Genomic DNA, 20,377 nt, shown 5'->3' on the forward strand with positions numbered 1-20,377 from the left:
AGATGTAAGTGGTAGTCCAACTGCAAAATCCGTAGCAAAAACTCAAAACTGTCCGCGTTCGGCTTTTATCCTCGTCGCCAAAAAGGTGTTATAACCTCAGGATAAAAATGCTCGGAAACTCAAGTGCTAGTTTTAGGACGTTTACTGACCACTTTTAGAAACAACCACAGCTAGTCGCACACATACAGGAAACTGTTCCACACATAACATTCCGGCAGGGAGAACCCTGAAAAACCTCTGAAGGTTCCGGGGTTCAACGTCCCCAAACATACATTAACAACAACACTGTCTATAACAATATTCTTTGATGGTTTTTGGAGGAATTTGTTTAATGGAAATTCCAAGTACTGATAAAGTAAATTAATGTATTCAATTCAATTTTATTTATATAGTGCCAAACACAACAACAGTTGCCTCAAGATGCTTTATATTGTAAGGAAGGCCCTACAATAATACATAGAGAGAAAAACCCAACAATCATATGACCCCCTATGAGCAAGTACTTTGGCGACAGTGGGAAGGAAAAACTCATGACCTGTACTCCAGGAAGTACAGGTCATGAAGGAGGACCTGCAGTCCTACTCACACTATAAACACAAGAAATCGTCCAGGATCAGAAATCTTGTCTTTCTTTTAAAGACTCTGTGTATTCAATTACAGATTTTACTTTGGTTATAGGCTCAATAACCTCTACCAACTTTAAATAGAGACTTGATCCCCAATACCAAGTCTTAACCATCAAACAGCTGTTTGGAAAAGCAGAGATTAAAGTGCAATCCAGTTTTTTAGAAAGATAGAAAAATTAGACGAGGATACACTGATCTGTAGCTCACCTGCTGTGGTGAGGATTTCCTCTGAGAGCGGGAGCTGTCACACAGAAGCATGAGTCTGACAGAGGCGAACAGACACGTTAGCTCGAACTAATCTTCCGCTCTGAAGCACGCTTCAAAAACAGTTATACCATCGTCTGTAGATGGAGGTGCTTTACTGTAACAAAGATTGATGTAAATCCCCAACAGATGAAACAGATTAATTTAGGATTTAAAGTAACAAAAAAAATCTGCCTGAAGTTTGGAGGATATTTGGACAGAATTTGACTTCTTTAAAGGGTTTTTTACTGGCCTGGGGTTCCATCAGACGACACAAGGACATGAACAAACAAAGGGAGCAGTCAGATAGAGAAACTGATCCCCTCGAGTCTCAGCTATGGTTACACTGTGAGCTCTGAAGAAAGATCGCAGACTGAGAGTCACGCACAGGCTCGTGGTTCACTGCTGGAATATAGTTCACGAGCTCTCCTTAGATTAAAAAAAAAAAGAGGACACGATGGAAGGACAAACAATGGAGGAGTTACTGCTTTCTTATCAAAATGATGGTTCAGAGTTTGGAGCTTAAACAAGTTGTTTATTTGCACACCTATTTTACTAACTGAAAGTCTGGGCTGACACCACTATCAGACTTTTATACTCGAAGAAGAGTTTGAACTCTTTAGATTTTTATCATCTCTTCATCAGATTGTTAACCTTTAGATTAACGTGACACTAGATAAACATTAAGATAACTGTTCACAAATGTCATCTTAAAATGCCAATGGCGGTCAGCAAGGCTGATTTTGGCAGACATGTGCAGCACTACATTTTACAGAACAAAGAGCCAATTGAATGCCATTTGTATAACTACAAAATATGATTAACAGGCGTAATTTTTTGTTGAAACACTTTTTTAAATACGGAATGATTTACTAATAAATTACTACATTAATAACAATAAATAATTTAATAATAATAAATTACTATCATTACTACATATTCACTTCAGAAAACAAACCATTAATCATTACTAATAAACTAAAAGATAAAATAATTATCAAATATGTCTAATGTTTGTGTACATGTCATGTATGACAAATCCAGCAGGTCTTCCAAAAGATAGATTTACTTAAAACTGTTAAATAACTCTTATACCAACGTGTTGAAACACTGTAAACAATGCTTATTCAGTAAAATGTTGTTCTATAGTCATAATTATTTAAAATAAAGTTCTCTTTGATGATATCGTACCTAAGGTTTTCCAATAAAAATATAAAGGGTCAGTAAATGCTCTTTGACAAACGACAAATTCATGGAATAACGCGACTGGGATTTGTTTCCAAAGCTTCTGAAGCCAAACTGCTGACACAACCTCAGTCCTACAGCAAAATACTCATCTGTGTTCTTATCAATAAATCACCATCTACTTGTTCCCCATGCTGGAAAAAAAAAAGCTGAACTTTGTGAGATAAAAAGCAAGATATTTTTTTAACGTTGCTCTCCTGCTGATCAGGTGATTTATGGTCAAATGTTGCCACTGTTGCCGCCTGCATGTCTGTGCCTTCAGGAGATTTGGCAAAGGAGCAGCTGATCCAATCACAACTTTTTAAAAGATCATATTTTTCGTCATTTTTCTTTTAATTGAGTGAAATTACAAGGAATAACTCAAAGGACAATCTGTGCTGATGAAATATCTGTTTAGGCTTTAAGACCAAGATCATTTTCAACCCTAAAATGATATAAACCTTTTAGTAGTAACTAAATGTCCAATTGCATTTATTGGAAAATTATGTGTTTGAAAAATTGGGTACTGTCTATTTTTTACATAAAATGCTGAATTTAGTATTTAAATCTGCACAAAACGCATATGAACCTTGGTCGTTTGTAGAATTAATTTTGGTTGTCTGTCAAACTTACAGTTAAAGTCCATTTACAGTCAGTCTTTCCAAAATGCTCTTATCCCGGTGCATTAAATATTTCCACTGACCTCCAACCCGGAGGAGATTCCCAGAGCTCCTGTAATGTATTTTGGTGCTACTGAGGAAATACATTTATAAAACCTGAAAACAAGTCAAAAACTTCAGGAGACTAAATCAAAGAATTAAAAGGCAGAGCAAAAAGCAACACATTATTGATACTGTCAGATTTATTCTGTTTCATGAGACAGTGACAGCAGATTTAGTAATAACCAACATTAGTGTGTTTTAGGCTTCAGTGATGAGGACTCCCTTCTCTTCATCTCAGCCAATCAAGTGCCAAAGTGTTTCCCATGCTTAAAAATATTTTTCTAAAGAAGTTTGTTAAGTTCCATAAAAGCTTTGTGTATAAACAGAAGTTGTTGTTGCTAAGCCCACTTCACCACCACTGATAAAAGCTGATTATGCAGACTTAATGGTGCCACTTTACCAATGGGGTCCAAATTGGAGCTTGCACCCCTTAATCATTTTGACGGATGTGCCAGACAATAGTGTGCTTACATCTTTATTTCAGCACTCAGGGGAAGGCCCCTTCCTGTTTAAGCATGGCAGTGACTCAGTTAACAAATCCAGGGCCATCAAGGAAAAGGTGGATTTCCTTTTGTGTGGAAGAAACTGCTGTCCATCCAGTCAGCTGGCTCAGTGCTGGACCTCACTGTTACTCAAATGTATGTAATATGAACGAGGGTTGATCCCAGCAGCAGGTTCAACACCTGCTGGACAGACTCCAGATGAGTGGAGGTTAATGTTACACACTTGTGTTGGGTCCCAACTTTATGGGATGATTTATTAATGAAGGCTCCCGGCAGCAGGAGTCAGGAAGGCTTTCATTCATGGGGATTAAAAGGAGGTCAGCAGGTAAAACATTAATGTCTCCTTGTTCTCTTTCTGCCTGTCAGTGTAATTTCACACATCCATGTGTTTCAGGCTCATCACTCTGAAAAAGCAGCTCAGTTTGATTAGCCACACAGAGAAACCCCCATCCTGCATGTTTCCTGCAGATAGGCACGAGTGTGTGCTGCTTCACTTTTCCACCTGCAGTTTCTCATTGAGCATGGTCACAATTCGAAGCTTAAATCCTATCCAAGCATCCAAATACTCCCTCTTCATATGAAATGGAGGTCTAAGTGCTGCAGAAACTGACCTTTAGTTTACCTCAACGATCACATTAAGGCAGTATATATGTATTGGAATACTTGAAATCAAGTTACAGGAAAACAGCATCAGGATGACAAAAGTCAACTCGTCTGAATCTTTTCTTTCTGGGAATGTCAAGATTTTAACTAGATTGTAAATCAAATTTAAAGGTTAAGGCTGATAATAATATCCAAAGCTCTGTCTGACTCTCAGTTCTAGAAAATGGGAACATGAAACACTTCTATAATTTGCAAAATCTGTTTTTATATCAATATCTGTCTAACGTGACAGCTATTATTTGCAACTTCCTGTTGGCTCGATTAAAATACACACACACACACACACACACACACACACACACACACACACACACACACACACACACACACACACACACACACACACAACCTAAGTCACACTCACAATGTCACCAAAGACATCCTACAAACACTTAGGACCCTTAACCCTGAATCTCTCCAAAAAGAGTCTTCAGTCTTCAAGTACAGAGAGGCTCTTCACAGCTACAGGAAGCCTTTCAGTACAAATACAAAGGTACAACTCAGCGGTCTCTGTTTGTGTGCACTGTCAATACCACAATATGCATTTAAATTAATGATCACTGCAGACAAACAAAGGACAGGTAACCCCATCCAGCCTCTCTAACAGTCTAGCTTCTTCTTTGTTAAGCAGGTGAGATGATGAAGCTGGAGCAGGGAGCGGGACACTGATCCAATCAGGCAGCAGATAGGTGGGACTGAGGAATGACAAGTGAAAGCACCCATTCTGGATGCTCGCTGGCACGTAGCATTCTGCACAGAAAGGATAAATCCCACAGAGAGCGAAAGGAAGAAAGTCTTTATGGGTCTAACCTTTTTCTGTGGACGGTTTCATGTGGAACAGGATATTCAGCAGCATTCTTTAGCAGCAAGGTACCTTCCTATATGATTCATGTTGAACGCTGTTACTGGGAGCAAAGTAATTAACAAGATATTCAAAGACAGAATATTTAATAAAATTTGCAGGCAAACAAAAACTTAAATGTCAAAATGGTTCAAATTCTTTCAGCTCCAATAAAATAATCAGTTTGTAACATCCAGGCATGAAAAACATGATTGTTGTCTGCAGTATTCAATTAAATGGTGCTGGGGGATACGGAGAGCCCGTGGGCTCGGTTTTTTATAAGAAATGAGCTTAAAGACATGGAGTGCAAAAGGAGTCCTAATGAAAGCTGAGAATGATTCAATAGTTTTGAGAGCTTGTATCTATTTAAAAACCAAACCTCAAAGAGTGTTAAAGCAGGGAGAACCTCATCAAATATGGAAATAAGTTAATTATATAATAATTTAAATAGACAGAGACTCTGAAGGCCCCCTTCCCAGCGATTGGGTAACGCCCACTGTGATGAACTATATTCAAGGACATGATTATTACTTAGCTAACCGCTAACGTAATGATGAGAATGTCTTTCGCACAGATGCGCATACTCCTTAATCCAGCTCTTATCTTCTGCCACAAGGTGGAAAATCTTCAAAAACACTTCACTTCTGGCAAGAATCAAATCCCTCTCTCCCTTATCTGCCCTCCTTTTAAGCTCTTAAATTAATTTTATAAAACCCTTTGTTCTCTAGTGTTTTTGCTTTTTAATTATCAATAATTCTTTTCATGCACAAAATATGGCAATGAAGTGAGTCTTAGAGGTAGGAATCTCTCCCTCTTATCTTGTAAGCCAACTTCCACGTCATGAGGTTTCTGTGGTCTCTGATGTATTTCATTAGAGACACGACCCTGCATGCATTTATGTTTAAAGCATTTTAGTTACTCCATTATCAAATTTGATTGAAGTCACTTTAGATCAAGTCAAAAGCTTTGCATGAACATTTGAACCACCTATTATTGAACTCATGCTCAGAAGGATAAATAATGATTGTTCAGCCCACAGCACAGAATCTAACTCGTTTTGTAGAGAAAAGGACATATATCTGCAGGAAATGTCTCTTAATAAATATCTGTAGAAATGTATTTGGACCCTCAAGTAAATATCGAATAACTGGACTAATTTAAATGTATTCATAGTTACATAATCACACAGTTACACTAAGTAAAGTAAAAACATCACCTGTAGTACTGATTTTCTTTTTTCAATATTCTTTTCTTGAATTAAGAATTTGAAGACCTCTGTCTCCATCTACTGGCTGTAACTCTGAACTGCATTCTGATTATATTAAGACGTATAACCCTTCACATCTGAATATTTTTGAAGCACTGCAACTGCAGAAGTGTATTACTGAATGTTTCTCAGTGCAGGAAGCTGTACCTGCTAAAATGAGGACATAAAGGCTGATTTTATGGTTAAGTCTGGTGTTTTAGCCTGAACTATGCTTTTCCAGCTGCACAAGTGGACACATTTCTCTCAAAATTGCATTTTTGTTGCTGTGTTTTTTAAAATAAAGGCCCATATTTGGAGCATGTGTGTGTGTTTTATTTAAAAACAAACCTCATGGGGCTCTTTGTATAAATACTTTATTACTTCGAGCATTATTTTAATCAGCAACAGTTGCGGAGACAGTGTCACTGCAGGGTGGATGTCAGGGTGGATGGCTGGGTCCAAACAAACCACACTTTGACACAGTAGTGAGCAGTTTGTTTCCCGTTTCAAACAGCACTTCAAACAGTCCTTACAAGGCAGTCATGCTTTGTAAGGACCTCTTAATATCACATCATCACACAGTGGTACCTATGTAGTGTAATTTTTTAGTGTGCACCTGACCAGGATTAGGGGTTTTCACCCATAAGATGGATTCTGCATCACACTGGGGTCCCTTAATTTTTGACGTTATTATTCAGGTTTTTATTTTATGTTCATTTCCAGATGCTCTTTGGTGAGATTTGGGAAAAGCTCCAGTTTTTTTGTAAAGCAAACGTTAGAAGGTATAATTCTGCAACAACTTCTGCAATAACTTGGTTTTTGGTTATAAAGTCGATGCCTCCTGCCCCAGTCTATTGACATACCCTGTGGGGATCATTGTCAATGAGACGAAACGTGCCCTTTATTTGAGTTCAAATCCACTTATGACCCTCCACCACCCATAAATCTCAACAAACAAAGGTGTATATTTTAAGAAAAATGAAGAAAAAATACTCAGTATGAAGCAGAAAAGAAAAAAAAGAAAAGAAAAAGGCAATTCTCCTAGATGGAAATTTAAATACTAACAATGCAGTGGCCAAATAATGGACAAAATGCCTTCTCACATGTACCATAGATTTACAGACCCATAAGATGTGGCTATAGAACAAGATATGGCAGCTGATATCGAAGCTTTAAAAGGATAAAGACTTTCATAAGTAAATGAAAGTAAATGAGACCAGAGAAATGTCAGATTATCATTTTTATTATTCGAGTCATTTTAGCACACAGTACTGTTTGTTTAGGAGAGAAATACTCTTTACTGTCCTCCAGCCAGCGGCTATACTTTCCTTTTAGCTTTTCATTGCAGTTAGTTACCAGAAAATATTCCACTCATGAAGACCCATGGGTCAACATGTCAGGCCTAATTAAATCTTCATTCTAACAAACTGTAAAATACATTTGTTGATGTTTGGTGAGACTGAATAACAGTGATACTACCATTTAAATGAATTAATTGCAAAAGTTCATATTAACACCAAATAACAGCACACACACACCTACACACTGTAACTTTAGCTGGCATTCTTGCTACTTTTCTTCTTCTTTTTCTTCAGGACCTGCTTCTTGGGGTCTGCGTCAGAGGATGGAGCTGATTTAGTGTTCACAGAAGATGAGGCTGACTCTGAGGGTTTTAAGACTGCTTCTGGTGCCTGAACGTGTTCGGCTATCTGCTGCTGATCCTTCTCGTCTTGTAGAAGCACCATTGGCTTGACCTCACTGATCTCCTCCTTGAGCTCGGCCTTCATTTCTTCTGCATCCATTGCTGGAGAGGCCCTAGTTTTCTCAGTCTCTAGTGTTAGTAGAGACTCAGATGGCTGTTGCTGATCCTTATCATTTTGCGGAGCCACTTGTAGTTTGCCCTCACTGGACTCCTCCTGGATCTCAGCCTTTATTGCGTCTGTTTCTGGATCAAACTTGGCTTTCTCAGGGTCTGATGCTGATGTAGCTTCAATGGACTGCTGCTGGTCTTTCTCATCTTTCACTGGTGCCCCTGGTGTAATCTCACCGGTCTCCTCCAGGACCTCAGCCTTCATTGCCTCCATTCCTATTTCAGCTTTGGCTCGTTCTGGTTCTGGTTTTGGAACAGGTGCGACTGTATGCTGGATCTCTGCGTCTGGCTCCGCTTGGTGCGCCTCTTCAGCCTCAACTTGTGTCTGAACCTTTATCGCCTCTGTATTTGGATCTAATGCTGTTTCTAAAGTTGTCTTCTGAGTGGTTGTGGCTTCTGCAGCAGGCACAACCTGATCTAGAACCTCCTCCACCTTCACTGGCTGTGGCAGCTCTGAATCTGATGCTTTTGACTTTACATCTTCCACCTGCCCAGGGACTGAATCCAGACCCTCTTTGACTTGAGGTTTTGCTTTGAAATGGAAAAATGCAGATGAAACTAGATCTTCTTCAAGGTCTAACTCATTATTTTCCTCTTCCTCAGTGTCAACAGTTGTCGTCAACAGGGAGGCAGCAAACTCTTGCAGCTTGGTCTGCTCTTCCTTCAGGCGGGACATGCCCTCTGTCAGAACCGGGTCCTCCTCCTCGATTTCCTGCATCTCATCAGGGGTCAGTAGGGCAGATTCGTCAGCACCCTCAGGCTTGTTATTGAGGTTGGAGATGCCAAAGACCTTTGTTTGAAGGTTGGCATTAGAGTAGCGAACATCCTTGATTTTGTCATAGAGCACTTTCCTTTCATCCTGGAGGGCACGACAAAGCTTCTCCAGCTTCTGAATCTTCAGGACGAACAGATCGTACTCTCTACCTTTCTCTGTTCTCTGAAGAACAAGAAGGGATGAAGAAAATTAGACAAGATGACACCATAAAAAGACGATGCTGTTTGAGTAGGGTATTTATGAATCGCTAAGGATCTTTGGTTTGGTGATGCTTTGCTGTCATCATCTAAATTAGGTCACTGGTGCAACATGGCCCAAGACCCCATTTGTACCAGGACCAATTGGAAAATGGATTAGCTTGTGTGTTGGATCAGTCAGTTTGATTGTATCTATCTTTTTTTATCAGCTAATATGTTGGACCCATGAAAACACTTCTCTAAATATTTACATTTATAGATGGGATTATTTCATGATCTCCAACTTTCTGCTTCTAAATTCAGATAAAATTGAGGTCATTGTACTCTGCCCTGAAAATCTTAGAAATGTGGTATCTAACCAGATTCAGGGTTTTCCTCTGTATGCATTATTGTAGGGTCTACCTTAAAATATAAAGCATCTTGAGGCGACTGTTGTTGTGATTTGATGCTGTATAAATAAAATGGAATTTAATTCATGGATTTGCAGGCACCTCTACTGTGGCACTAAATCTGACAGCTTAGGAATTAGCTAATAAATTGGAGGAGTGTCTACTCATTGGCCACTGTGTAAAAAAAAGAGTAACGGAATCTAAGGAAATACTATACATGAATCCAGCAATTATTCGGTCCTGTGCTGGGGCCAAAAAATTTGTACAAATTTGAACAATCGTGTTTTTATCGATAAGGCACTGGCACCACATGGATTCAAAAAGGATTAACCAAGGCCTGTAGGTGTCTCTCTCCAATTGTGATTAAATTCTCCAGGTAGTGCATCGTAAACATTTACCTCTTCAATCATATCAGTCAAAGCCTTGTTGCAGTTCTCAAACCTCGTCTTCCACAGATTGGACTCTTTCTCCACTTTCTTCATCTTGTCTGACATCTAAAAAAACAAAACAACAACAACCACGAAATAAAATAAAATCTACGAATCAGACTTGTGTCAGATCCATCCAAAGTCAAGAAAACGTGCTAGAGCAACAACCATCCATTTACATCTCACACACACGCAAAAATTCTGGTAAGAGGGGTTTTCTTTAATCGTCACAAATTAATTTCTGCACTTATTGTGTCCGACATAAAAGATGAGAGTAACTGTCCCCATTTACCCTACACACACACACACACACACACACACACACACACACACACACACACACACACACACACACACACACACACACACACACACACACACACAGGTCAAAACTCACATTTTCCATCTCCTTTTTGAAGCGGACGTAGATTTCATTGCTTTTGGCCAGAGTTGCCTGGAACTCATCAAACTTCTCACCATACAGGGTCAGCTGTGGTTAGAGGAGAAGGCTGATAAGTCAGAGTCATAGGACAGATACGTTTATATTAGCAGATCCCTCATAATTTCTATTCAAATAATATGACGACAAACTAAAATCAAGCTTTATTCACTGCTCCTGCAAGAAAACCTCCAAAAAAACCTCAAACAGATCTTGGTTAGACAAATTTAGAACAAATTAAACTTAACTGCAGTCATTTTTTCCTATGTATTGATTTTTGAGGCCCAGACTAAATCTCCACATTCAAGTAAGATGCAGTATTCAAAGTATACTCTAAGTATATTTGCACTAGACGGAAAGATGTTAATGAGACTTACATATATGCATTTCTCTGTAAAAGTGTTTTTTTTTTCAAATGCATTTTAATAAATTCAGCTTTTCCAGATAGCTTATTCAATAATTATTTTTGTTTTATATAATTAATAAAGAGAACAGGAGCTTTTTGATATTATTCCTCACAGTGTGGAGACGTTTTAAGCCGTCATGCACAAAATAAGTGCATTCAGCTCATTGTGGTCTTGTGTGACACCTGCGGTAATCTGCCTGACTCAGCCTCAGTCAGTGAATATTCACCTGCGCCTGCATGACAGTCCCCTGCTCTCTGAGTGTCTGAGCCTGCAGTTTCCATTCAGCAGCCTGAACCAGTAACTGGTTAGAAGAGAACAGACAGAGCCAGACGTTAAAGACGTTTCTTTACCTTCTTCTTCATGGCCAGCTCCTGCTCCTTCATAGCGAAGCATTTCTTTGTTTTGTCAATAGCCTCCCTAAGCAACTAAGGTGACAGAGACAGTATACAGTTAATCTGCATGGCCTTCAAAACAGATTTAGAGAAAATTCATCTTGATTATCAAGCTAACAGCAAGCAGCCCGTTCTCATCCCCTGACCGTCAAAGCCTTTATGCACAAAGTGTCGTGGTTATTGCATTAGTGAGATGGGTCTGTGACACCCAACTCATTACTTTCCAGCTTGTAGGGTTACTGGTAAAAAAAACCCAAAAAAAACATTTATTTCAAAACACTAGTTTTCCCAGAACCTTGAGAAAAATGAGATCATTAAAGTCTTGGTGGATAATTTTGCCAGTGTCAGTGCATCGCTTATGTAAAAGGAAACATCTGACCAAACTGGAGCAGCTGACACACGGAGATGAGAATATGTTGCAATAAGACTGCTGTGCCGAAGTCACATTAAATATGTTTAAATGGAATTTTAAAAACAGACATATAATACCATTAATGATATTCATTGATATGACCTTTTAGAATTGACATGCCAAAGTTTGTTTACATGTAGATAAACTGACATAAGTGATATCTGGAGAGCTCTGGGTGAATTCTCAGAATGCTGGGACAAAGGCGTATCCTTTATTTCTTCACTGGTTACAATGGAAGCAATGGCACACTCACGTATTCCTTCTCTCTTTTGTGTTTCTCCTCAGCTTCGGTCAGCAGAGCGTTGGCCTGCTGCAGTTTGGCTTCAATCAGTTTCTGCTGCAGGTCACGATGCTTGTTGATCTTCTCCAAACTCTGCAGGACGGAGGAGAACAGGAAAGAATTTACATTCATATCATTTTCTCAAGCATTTCATCCTATGAAATCTGGGTAAAGGCTCCAGCCCCCCTGCGACCCTCAATTGGATAAGCTAAAGAGAATGGATGGGTGGATCAATGGATCAATTTACCAATGAATCAAAAAGAAAAAACTCATCTGAAGTAACTCTAAAGTTTTGTTTTTTATTCAAAGATATCTGAAAATACATTTTAATGTGTAATGTTGACCTGTGACCTCTCACCTCCTCCCTCCGTTCACACTGGGTCATGAGGTTCTCCAACTTGTCGGTCAGATTGACATTTTCACCGCACAGCTTCTCATTTCGTGCGCTGTGCAGCTCAATCTGGCTCTGGATCTCACCCAGCATGCTCTGGAAGTGGGTGGTGATCTCTGTTCTCTTCTCCTCGTCCTCCTTGCAGCGCTGCAGAGTCTCCTCCTGGAGGAGGTAGCGGTGGCAGTCGGGGAGAAGTGAATGGAAGAAGAGGAAGGTGAAAGAAACAGAGTTCTGTCAGGCTTCAACTTTCCTTCTTCCTGTACAAGTGAATCAGTTCTTCCAGATAATAACCACCATCTAACTAACTACAAAACACTGAGATGTTTAAATTGTGTTTTTATACGGTTTGTGCTTATCGTGAAAGTGGATTAAAAATTATGTCTCAATAGCTTCTCCTGCTGTGCCAAAGTAAATGCAAACATCCTCCACACCCTCAGAACATTGTAGAATGACTGCTGCTCTCTGCACAGACTCTCCAGTTTGCTGCGAGCTGCGATGCTGCTGCGATACTCGGCCTGCAGCTGCTGCCGCTCCTCCAGCACGACGGACAACTTCTGCTGCAGAGCACTCAACCTCTGCACATCGCAGCGCCGCAAGGCCGCCTGCGAACACAAGGAGAGGTACTTGCTATGAATTTTAAAGACCCAGTGCCAGAAACAGTATAAATACTTCCAGCAAGCAACACTAAAAACTTCAGCTGCTTCCTTACCAGTTCAGCATACTTCCTGACCAGAGCTTCCAGTTTCTCCTCTGGAGAAGAGAGTTCGTTCAGGGCCTGCATGATGAGAGAGGCCTCTGCAGAGAGAGATACAGTTTCTAGCATTTTGATAATACACACAGGATATAGTATTCATTATTTAAGCTTTCATTTGCTATGACAAAAACAATTTCGCTTTGGTTGTTTTTATTAATTATACTTTGTATTAATAATGAGATGGTTCACCCTCTCATGTTTCTGGCTTTTTAAATTTTATTTTTCTAAAGAAAAGTTGTTGCTGCTCACATCAAAGGCGCTATAAGCTAAATAAAAAAAGAAGTATTAAAAGTGCAAGATAAAAAAGAAGATAAAAGCTCAAGTAACTTGCATATAAACTAGGCTAAGAGCTACTAGAGTAAATAATAAATAAGTAAATGCAGTTCATCCTCAGTATGAACACGATAATATTGCAACAATAGACAACATAAGTTTCATTTTAGAGTTCAGTTCTTTTAAGGTGCATTGGTTAAAAATTGTTTCTATTTTGGGGCTAATAAGACTATCTGACACCTGTCAGCGCGATCAGCTCAAAAGCACCAAAAATTTGTTGAATCAGAAACAAAACTTCAGCATTAAAACTTTACTTTACTAAAGTCCACATGCAGATACATTTCAGATTCATTTGGGTTTTTGTGGGGTTGACTGATGGTTGGATGGTTGCAGTATTTATTGGGAACTGGGTAAAGGAATAAAACCATCCTGCTCTCTGGCTGCCTCACCTGTGTCATCTGTGTCCATGGTGCTTGTGATGTCATCTTTTGCCTCCTCCTTCACCTTTTCCACCTCTGCCTCCACCCCACTCTACATCCAAAACAGTATAAAACATTGCTTTTTACATTTGTTCGGCACACATCACCAGCAGCCAGACATCAAGGAGCAGGTGTTGTTAACTTTTAAAACCTGTTTGTCGAGGACGCCGGCTGCGGAGCTATACATGTGAATGATGTCATCCAGCCGTCGACTGAACTGCTCCACAGAGTCCGGATTGTCAGGAGAGGAGGCGGAGCAAGCCACACCTGCCGTCTCGCCCTCACTGCTCTCAGGCTCCAGTGAAGATGCCTTGACAGATGTGGGAGGCACCAACACCTCAGCTGCTTCCACCGACGTCTCCATTGTCAGTTTTCTGGAACTAATGCACATGGATTTTTTATTTTTTTACAGCAGGCAGATACAGAGATTTACAGAGAACCTAACAAGACGAAGTAAAACTTAACTGTTGGACGTCACTCATTCAAACTGCAGCATGTAAAAAAACTTTGATTTCACTCTATTCATATACAGTCGGGCAAAAAAGTATTTAGTCAGCCACCGATTGTGCAAGTTCCCCCACCTAAAATGATGACAGAGGTCAGTAATTTGCACCAGAGGTACACTTCAACTGTGAGAGACAGAATGTGAAAAAAAAATCCATGAATTCACATGGTAGGATTTGTAGAATCAGAATCAGAATCAGAAAGGGGTTTATTGCCAAATGTTGAGCAGGTTTACAACATTAGGAAATTGCTGCGGTGCTTCAGTGCAAACATAGTGTCATAAATAGCACTTAAATAGACATGAAAAAATAAAAGTAGGGATAAGAATTAAAAGTGCTACGTAGAAAGATATGTGCATGAGCTATACATGAGATATATACATGAGAATAAGAATTAAGAGTGCTACGTAGAAAGATATATACATAAGTGCAGGTGGTGATCAGTGCCAAACATGGAATGATGCAGTGACACAGCGTAGGGTCATGTGTTAGTGGTGGGAACAGCCATATGGTTATTGTTCATGTGTCCAACAGCAGAGGGGAAGAAACTGTTCTTATGGCGAGAGGTTCTGGTGCGAATGGACCGGAGCCTCCTGCCTGAGGGGAGCAGGTCAAACAGACTGTGTCCAGGGTGAGAAGGGTCAGCTGAGATCCGAGCTGCACGCCGCAATGTCCTGGAGGTGTACAGGTCCTGCAGAGATGGGAGTCTGCAGCCAATCACCTTCTCAGCAGAGCGCACAACACGCTGCAGTCTCTGTTTGTCCCTGATAGTGGCTCCAGCGTACCACACGGTGATGGAGGAGGTGAGGATGGACTCGATGATTGCAGTGTAGAATTGCATCATCGTCCGTGTTGGCAGGTTGAATTTCTTCAGCTGCCTCAGGAAGTACATCCTCCGCTGGGCTTTCTTGATGACGGAGGTGATGGTGGGCTCCCACTTCAGGTCCTGGGTGATGGTGGTACCCAAGAAGCGGAATGAGTCCACAGAGGTGATGGGGGTGTCAGTCAGGATGATGGGGGGGAGTGGGGCTGTGTGCTTCCTGAAGTCCACAATAATCTCCACTGTCTTCTGGGCATTCAGCACCAGGTTGTTGTGGCTGCACCAGGACACCAGACGTTCAACCTCCCTCCTGTAGGCAGACTCATCCCCGTCCGAGATGAGCCCAATAACGGTGGTGTCATCTGCAAACTTGATTAGCTTGACAGACTGGTGGGAGGAGGTGCAGCAGTTGGTGTACAGGGAGAAGAGCAGAGGAGAAAGAACACAGCCCTGAGGGGAGCCGGTGCTGATGGTCCGGGAGTCCGAGACATTCTTTCCCAGCCTCACGTGCTGCTTCCTGTCCGTCAGGAAGTCAGTGATCCACCGGCAGATGGGATCAGGCACATTCATCTGGGAAAGCTTGCCTCGGAGATGGTCTGGAAGGATGGTGTTGAAGGCAGAGCTGAGGTCCACAAACAGGATCCTGGCATAGGTTCCTGGGGAGTCCAGATGCTGCAGGATGAAGTGTAGGGCCATGTTGATGGCGTCGTCTACAGACCTGTTGGCTCTATATGCAAACTGCAGGGGGTCCAGGAGGGGGGCCGTGAGGGTCTTGAGATGGGAGAGAACTAGGCGCTCAAAAGACTTCATGACCACAGATGTCAGAGCCATGGGTCTGTAGTCATTTAGTCCAGTGATCCTAGGTTTCTTGGGGACAGGGATTATGGTGGAGGACTTGAAGCAGGCAGGCACATGACATGCCTGCAGTGAGGAGTTGAAAATGCCAGAAAACACTGGGGCCAGCTCGTTTGCACAGTGTCTGAGGGTGGCAGGAGACACACCGTCTGGGCCGGGAGCTTTCCGAGCATTCAGGTTCTTAAACTGCTTCCTCACATCTGCTTCATGAATATGAAGAGTTGTGGTGGGAGGAGGTGGTGTGAAATCCTCTTTTGTGTGGGGTGAGGAGGGGGGTGTTGTAGGTGAACAGTTTGAAGGTGGTGATGGCTCTATGGAGGGGGGAGAGGTGGGGGAATTAGTGTCCAAGAATTGTGTAAATAGTGTAAAGAATTTATTCGTAAATTAGGGTGGAAAATAAGTATTTGGTCACCTCAAACAAGGAAAATCTCTGGCTCTCACAGACCTGTAACGTCCTCTGTAAGAAGCTTTTCTGTCCCCCACTCGTTACCTGTATGAATGGCACCTGTTTGAACTCATCATCTGTATAAAAGACACCTGTCCACAGCCTCAAACAGTCAGACTCCAAACCCTGCCATGGCCAAGACCAAAGAGCTTTCGAAGGACACCAGGAAAAGTATTGTAGACCTGCACCAGACTGGGAAGAGTGAATCTACAATAGGCAAGCAGCTTGGTGTGAAAAAATCAACTGTGGGAGCAATCATCAGAAAATGGAAGACATACAAGACCACTGATAATCTCCCTCGATCTGGGGCTCCACGCAAGATCTCATCCCGTGGGGTCAAAATGATCATGAGAACGGTGAGCAAAGATCCCAGAACCACACGGGGGGACCTGGTGAATGACCTGCAGAGAGCTGGGACCAAAGTAACAAAGGTCACCATCAGTAACACACTACAACGGCAGGGAATCAAATCCCGCAGTGCCAGACGTGTTCCGCTGCTGAAGCCGGTGCAGGTCCAGGCCCGTCTGAAGTTTGCCAAAGAGCACATGGATGATACAGCAGAGGATTGGGAGAATGTCATGTGGTCAGATGAAACCAAAGTAGAACTTTTTGGTATAAACTCAACTCGTCGTGTTTGGAGGAAGAAGAATACTGAGTTGCATCCCAAGAACACCATACCTACTGTGAAGCATGGGGGTGGAAACATCATGCTATGGGGCTGTTTTTCTGCCAAGGGGACAGGACGACTGATCTGTGTTAAGGACAGAATGAATGGGGCCATGTATCGTGAGATTTTGAGCCAAAACCTCCTTCCATCAGTGAGAACTTTGAAGATGAAACGAGGCTGGGTCTTCCAACATGACAATGATCCACAACACACCGCCCGGGCAACAAAGGAGTGGCTCCGTAAGAAGCATTTGAAAGTCCTGGAGTGGCCTAGCCAGTCTCCAGACCTCAACCCCATAGAAAATCTGTGGTGGGAGTTGAAAGTCCGTGTTGCTCGGCGACAGCCCCAAAACATCACTGCTCTCGAGAAGATCTGCATGGAGGAATGGGCCAAAATACCAGCTACTGTGTGTGCAAACCTGGTAAAGACGTATAGTAAACGTTTGACCTCTGTTATTGCCAACAAAGGTTATGTTACAAAGCATTGAGTTGTATTTTTGTTATTGACCAAATACTTATTTTCCACCCTGATTTACGAATAAATTCTTTACAAATCCTACCATGTGGATTCATGGATTTTTTTTTTTTCACATTCTGTCTCTCACAGTTGAAGTGAACCTCTGGTGCAAATTACTGACCTCTGTCATCATTTTAGGTGGGGGAACTTGCACAATCGGTGGCTGACTAAATACTTTTTTGCCCCACTGTACCCTTTAATATTTAATTGAACTATATGACAAAATCAGATGGTCTAGCAATTGTTTCTAGCAATTGGGAGGTATGTTCTGATTCAAGTGTAACAGAAGGATTACTCTGTGGTTCTATTCTTTAAAAATGTACAAGTTTAAGTTTGGACAGTGAGTTTGAAAAATCTACTGAAAACCTTTAACAACTATACAGCTCATAAACAGCTCACACCAACTGCAAACATGCTTTCCATTGTTTAGCACATGCTAATCCAATGTAAAGTATCTGGCAGCTGTCACTTTAAATTTAGCTCACTGATAGCTGTGACAGATCACAGCAGCGTCACAACTACTTTATACTAGACTCAGAAGGAAAATGTTTGCAGAGATCAAATCAAAAAGCCTTTTCTGAACAGTCTACTGTAGACCGAAAGTGTTTTTGCAACCACAGCTATATCCAATCTCACTTTAAGCACATCTGCACTGGCTTCTTTTTTCTGACCAGGAAGATACATCCATGTCTTGTACTGTCTCCGGTCTCCGGTAAGCTTCAGTTTTGGGTACAAGTCAAAAGACAAAGTACATCTATTAAAGGAAACAAGCTCAGACTCCAAAAGTCTTTCTTGGAACCAAGAACCAGGAGTCTATAAGTTATAAGGTTGTGTTGTGTTTCATTACATTTCTTTAATTTTAAATCATCCATTCACTTTTATCTCTAAAATGTGTCCAGAAAATGATTTGGGAAAAAAAAACTGACAATGTGAATATGGTTCCATGAAAAAACCCAACATATTAAAACCCAGAATCTATAAAATGCAAAGATTTACAGTTTGTCTAATCAATAAATTGACCGGTGACTTCACGGTAGGTTTGTTGATGTCTTTGAAACTAATAAAACTGCCATGTATAGTGAGGGGAAGGAACCTTTAATCAGCGACCAACATTACTTTTATTTTCCCATCAGGCGTCATCGAGCTCACCGCCTCTTCCTCTGTGTGTGTGTCCACATAGCTCTGTTGCAACATGACGGCTGCCACCGTTATTATATCTGTCAAGTTAAAATTAGCCATCACAGTGAGATAGCCAACTCTGCCCTCCCCCCCATCCACACACACAGTCACACACACACTGCAGGCTACAGCTGTTGTAGTCTCATCTATTCTGAGAGCATCCAAATATGGTTCCAGGCATACAGTCACAGATTTTAAGGCTAAACATTATTATAAACTTGTTTTTTTGTTTGTTTGTTTTGTGTGTCTGCTTCATGTTTCCACTGTTTTGCCGCCCCACTGCAAAAATACACTAAGCTCCTCCCCTCTATATTACACAACCAATCACAGCCCCTCCCCCTGAATTACAAACTGTTGACCACGACTAAATAAACTGCTCATGGTAATGTTTTTACTTGATGACTGTGCTCAAGCTGGATGATGGAAAAACCACATGAACATAATCTGGACTTTGAATAACTGCATTCTTTGTTCTTGATTATCAGCTAAATCTTAAAATACCAATGTTACGCTTGTTTCTTGTTTGTGTTTTTTAAGGACATTCTTAGTTTTGGACAAATGATCCTACACCTGACCTCACTTTATGCCTCCAAAATAAAATGATCCATTTACAAAACTAAAAGAAAGACATTACTGTCAGAATGAGCCAGAACAGCCAAACAGAAAACCTTTGGAAAAACCAGGTAACTGCAGAAAGATGTAGACAACCAAAAACAGCACAAGCAAGGCCAAAACATTAGTAATTGTTTACATGTGACAAAGTGAACAGTCCACCAACTAAACTGAAGTAAAAGGAGGCACAAGGCACCTTTAAAATGATCACATATATCACATTTTTCACTGTACTGAATTATCAAAATGATCCTTAAAGAATAAGACACTGCTTTCTTCAAATGCAGGTATTTTTTACATTCCAGTCATGCTGTGTATGAAAGTGCTGAAGGGCTGAATATAGACACGCTGACAGTGACACAGCCCTTTATTGTGTCATGGCTGCCATTACAAAGCTCTTCATGTCTTTTCCATGTTGTACTTTAAAGTTATTTATTAAAATGAAAACATAGCAGCAATAAAAATTTTTCATCTTTAAAAATGACCATCAGGCCCCATTTATGCCTGAAACAGGAGGAAAAATACATTTCCAGTTTGTTCCACAAAGTAGTCCACTTGTGGAAGTGTACCCAAATGCAGCAGTAAGAACGGTGAACACAAGTAAGTAAGATTTCTGAGGAAGGGAGGAATGAAAAAGTCTTACCAGGATCAGCAGAGTGAAGGAGGTGAAGAAGAGACAGCAACAGACGGAAGAAGAACGGGAGGAGGAGGAGGGTCCTGTTCACGGGACAGCTGACCCCCAAAATAACATGAGAGGATCAGCTCAGGGACACGCCGGTGACTGCACCAGAGTGTGCTGCGACTGTGGATAAGGGGACACATTCTGATGGGGGTGGGTGGGTTCCCGAGAGTCTTTTGTGATTTTAGAAATAACTTCATCACCAATATTCACAGGTCACCTAAAAACCTGGGTCTTAAAAGTTTTTAGGCTAAATGTGTTAAAAAAAAAAAGCGGAAGTGAATTTGAAACGGATTAGAAAAGAAACTAACAGTAATGATGACGTTGGGTCAAAGGAATCATCAGACTCAGACTCACAGTCTTTAACACAATCAGCACAGTAACAAGTGGTGTTTAGGACATTTCAACTACAACAGCGGAAGACAATTCAATACAATCACACACACAAAACACTGCTACTGGAGACTATGAATGAGTATGTCTTGGTGTTTCTAATCTCCAACCTTCCTTTAATCTCAAAACTTCTTGAAAGAGTAGTTGTCAAACA

At 41.0% G+C, this 20,377-nt stretch overlaps 1 protein-coding gene across 2 annotated transcripts; it reads right to left on the reverse strand.

The window, feature by feature from the left end:
• Nucleotides 1-7,293: 7,293 nt before the first annotated feature.
• Nucleotides 7,294-19,928, reverse strand: txlnba (taxilin beta a). Of its 2 annotated transcripts, none has more exons than XM_026142722.1 (11): nucleotides 19,795-19,928; nucleotides 13,706-13,934; nucleotides 13,525-13,606; nucleotides 12,758-12,843; nucleotides 12,480-12,650; nucleotides 12,016-12,210; nucleotides 11,631-11,750; nucleotides 10,800-10,874; nucleotides 10,125-10,217; nucleotides 9,698-9,793; nucleotides 7,294-8,875 (listed from the first exon to the last, which is right to left on the reverse strand). In XM_026142722.1, the coding sequence occupies exons 2-11, from the start codon at nucleotides 13,916-13,918 to the stop codon at nucleotides 7,622-7,624; spliced, it is 2,385 nt and encodes a 794-aa protein (XP_025998507.1). In that variant the 5' UTR covers nucleotides 13,919-13,934; nucleotides 19,795-19,928; the 3' UTR covers nucleotides 7,294-7,621. The 2 variants fall into 2 exon arrangements, with proteins under 2 accessions (XP_025998507.1, XP_025998506.1); XM_026142721.1 differs by lacking the exon at nucleotides 10,800-10,874 and adding an exon at nucleotides 10,924-10,998.
• Nucleotides 19,929-20,377: the final 449 nt, after the last annotated feature.

This window comes from Astatotilapia calliptera, chromosome 15 (genome assembly GCF_900246225.1).
Source record: "Astatotilapia calliptera chromosome 15, fAstCal1.2, whole genome shotgun sequence".
NCBI classification, from domain to species: domain Eukaryota; kingdom Metazoa; phylum Chordata; class Actinopteri; order Cichliformes; family Cichlidae; genus Astatotilapia; species Astatotilapia calliptera.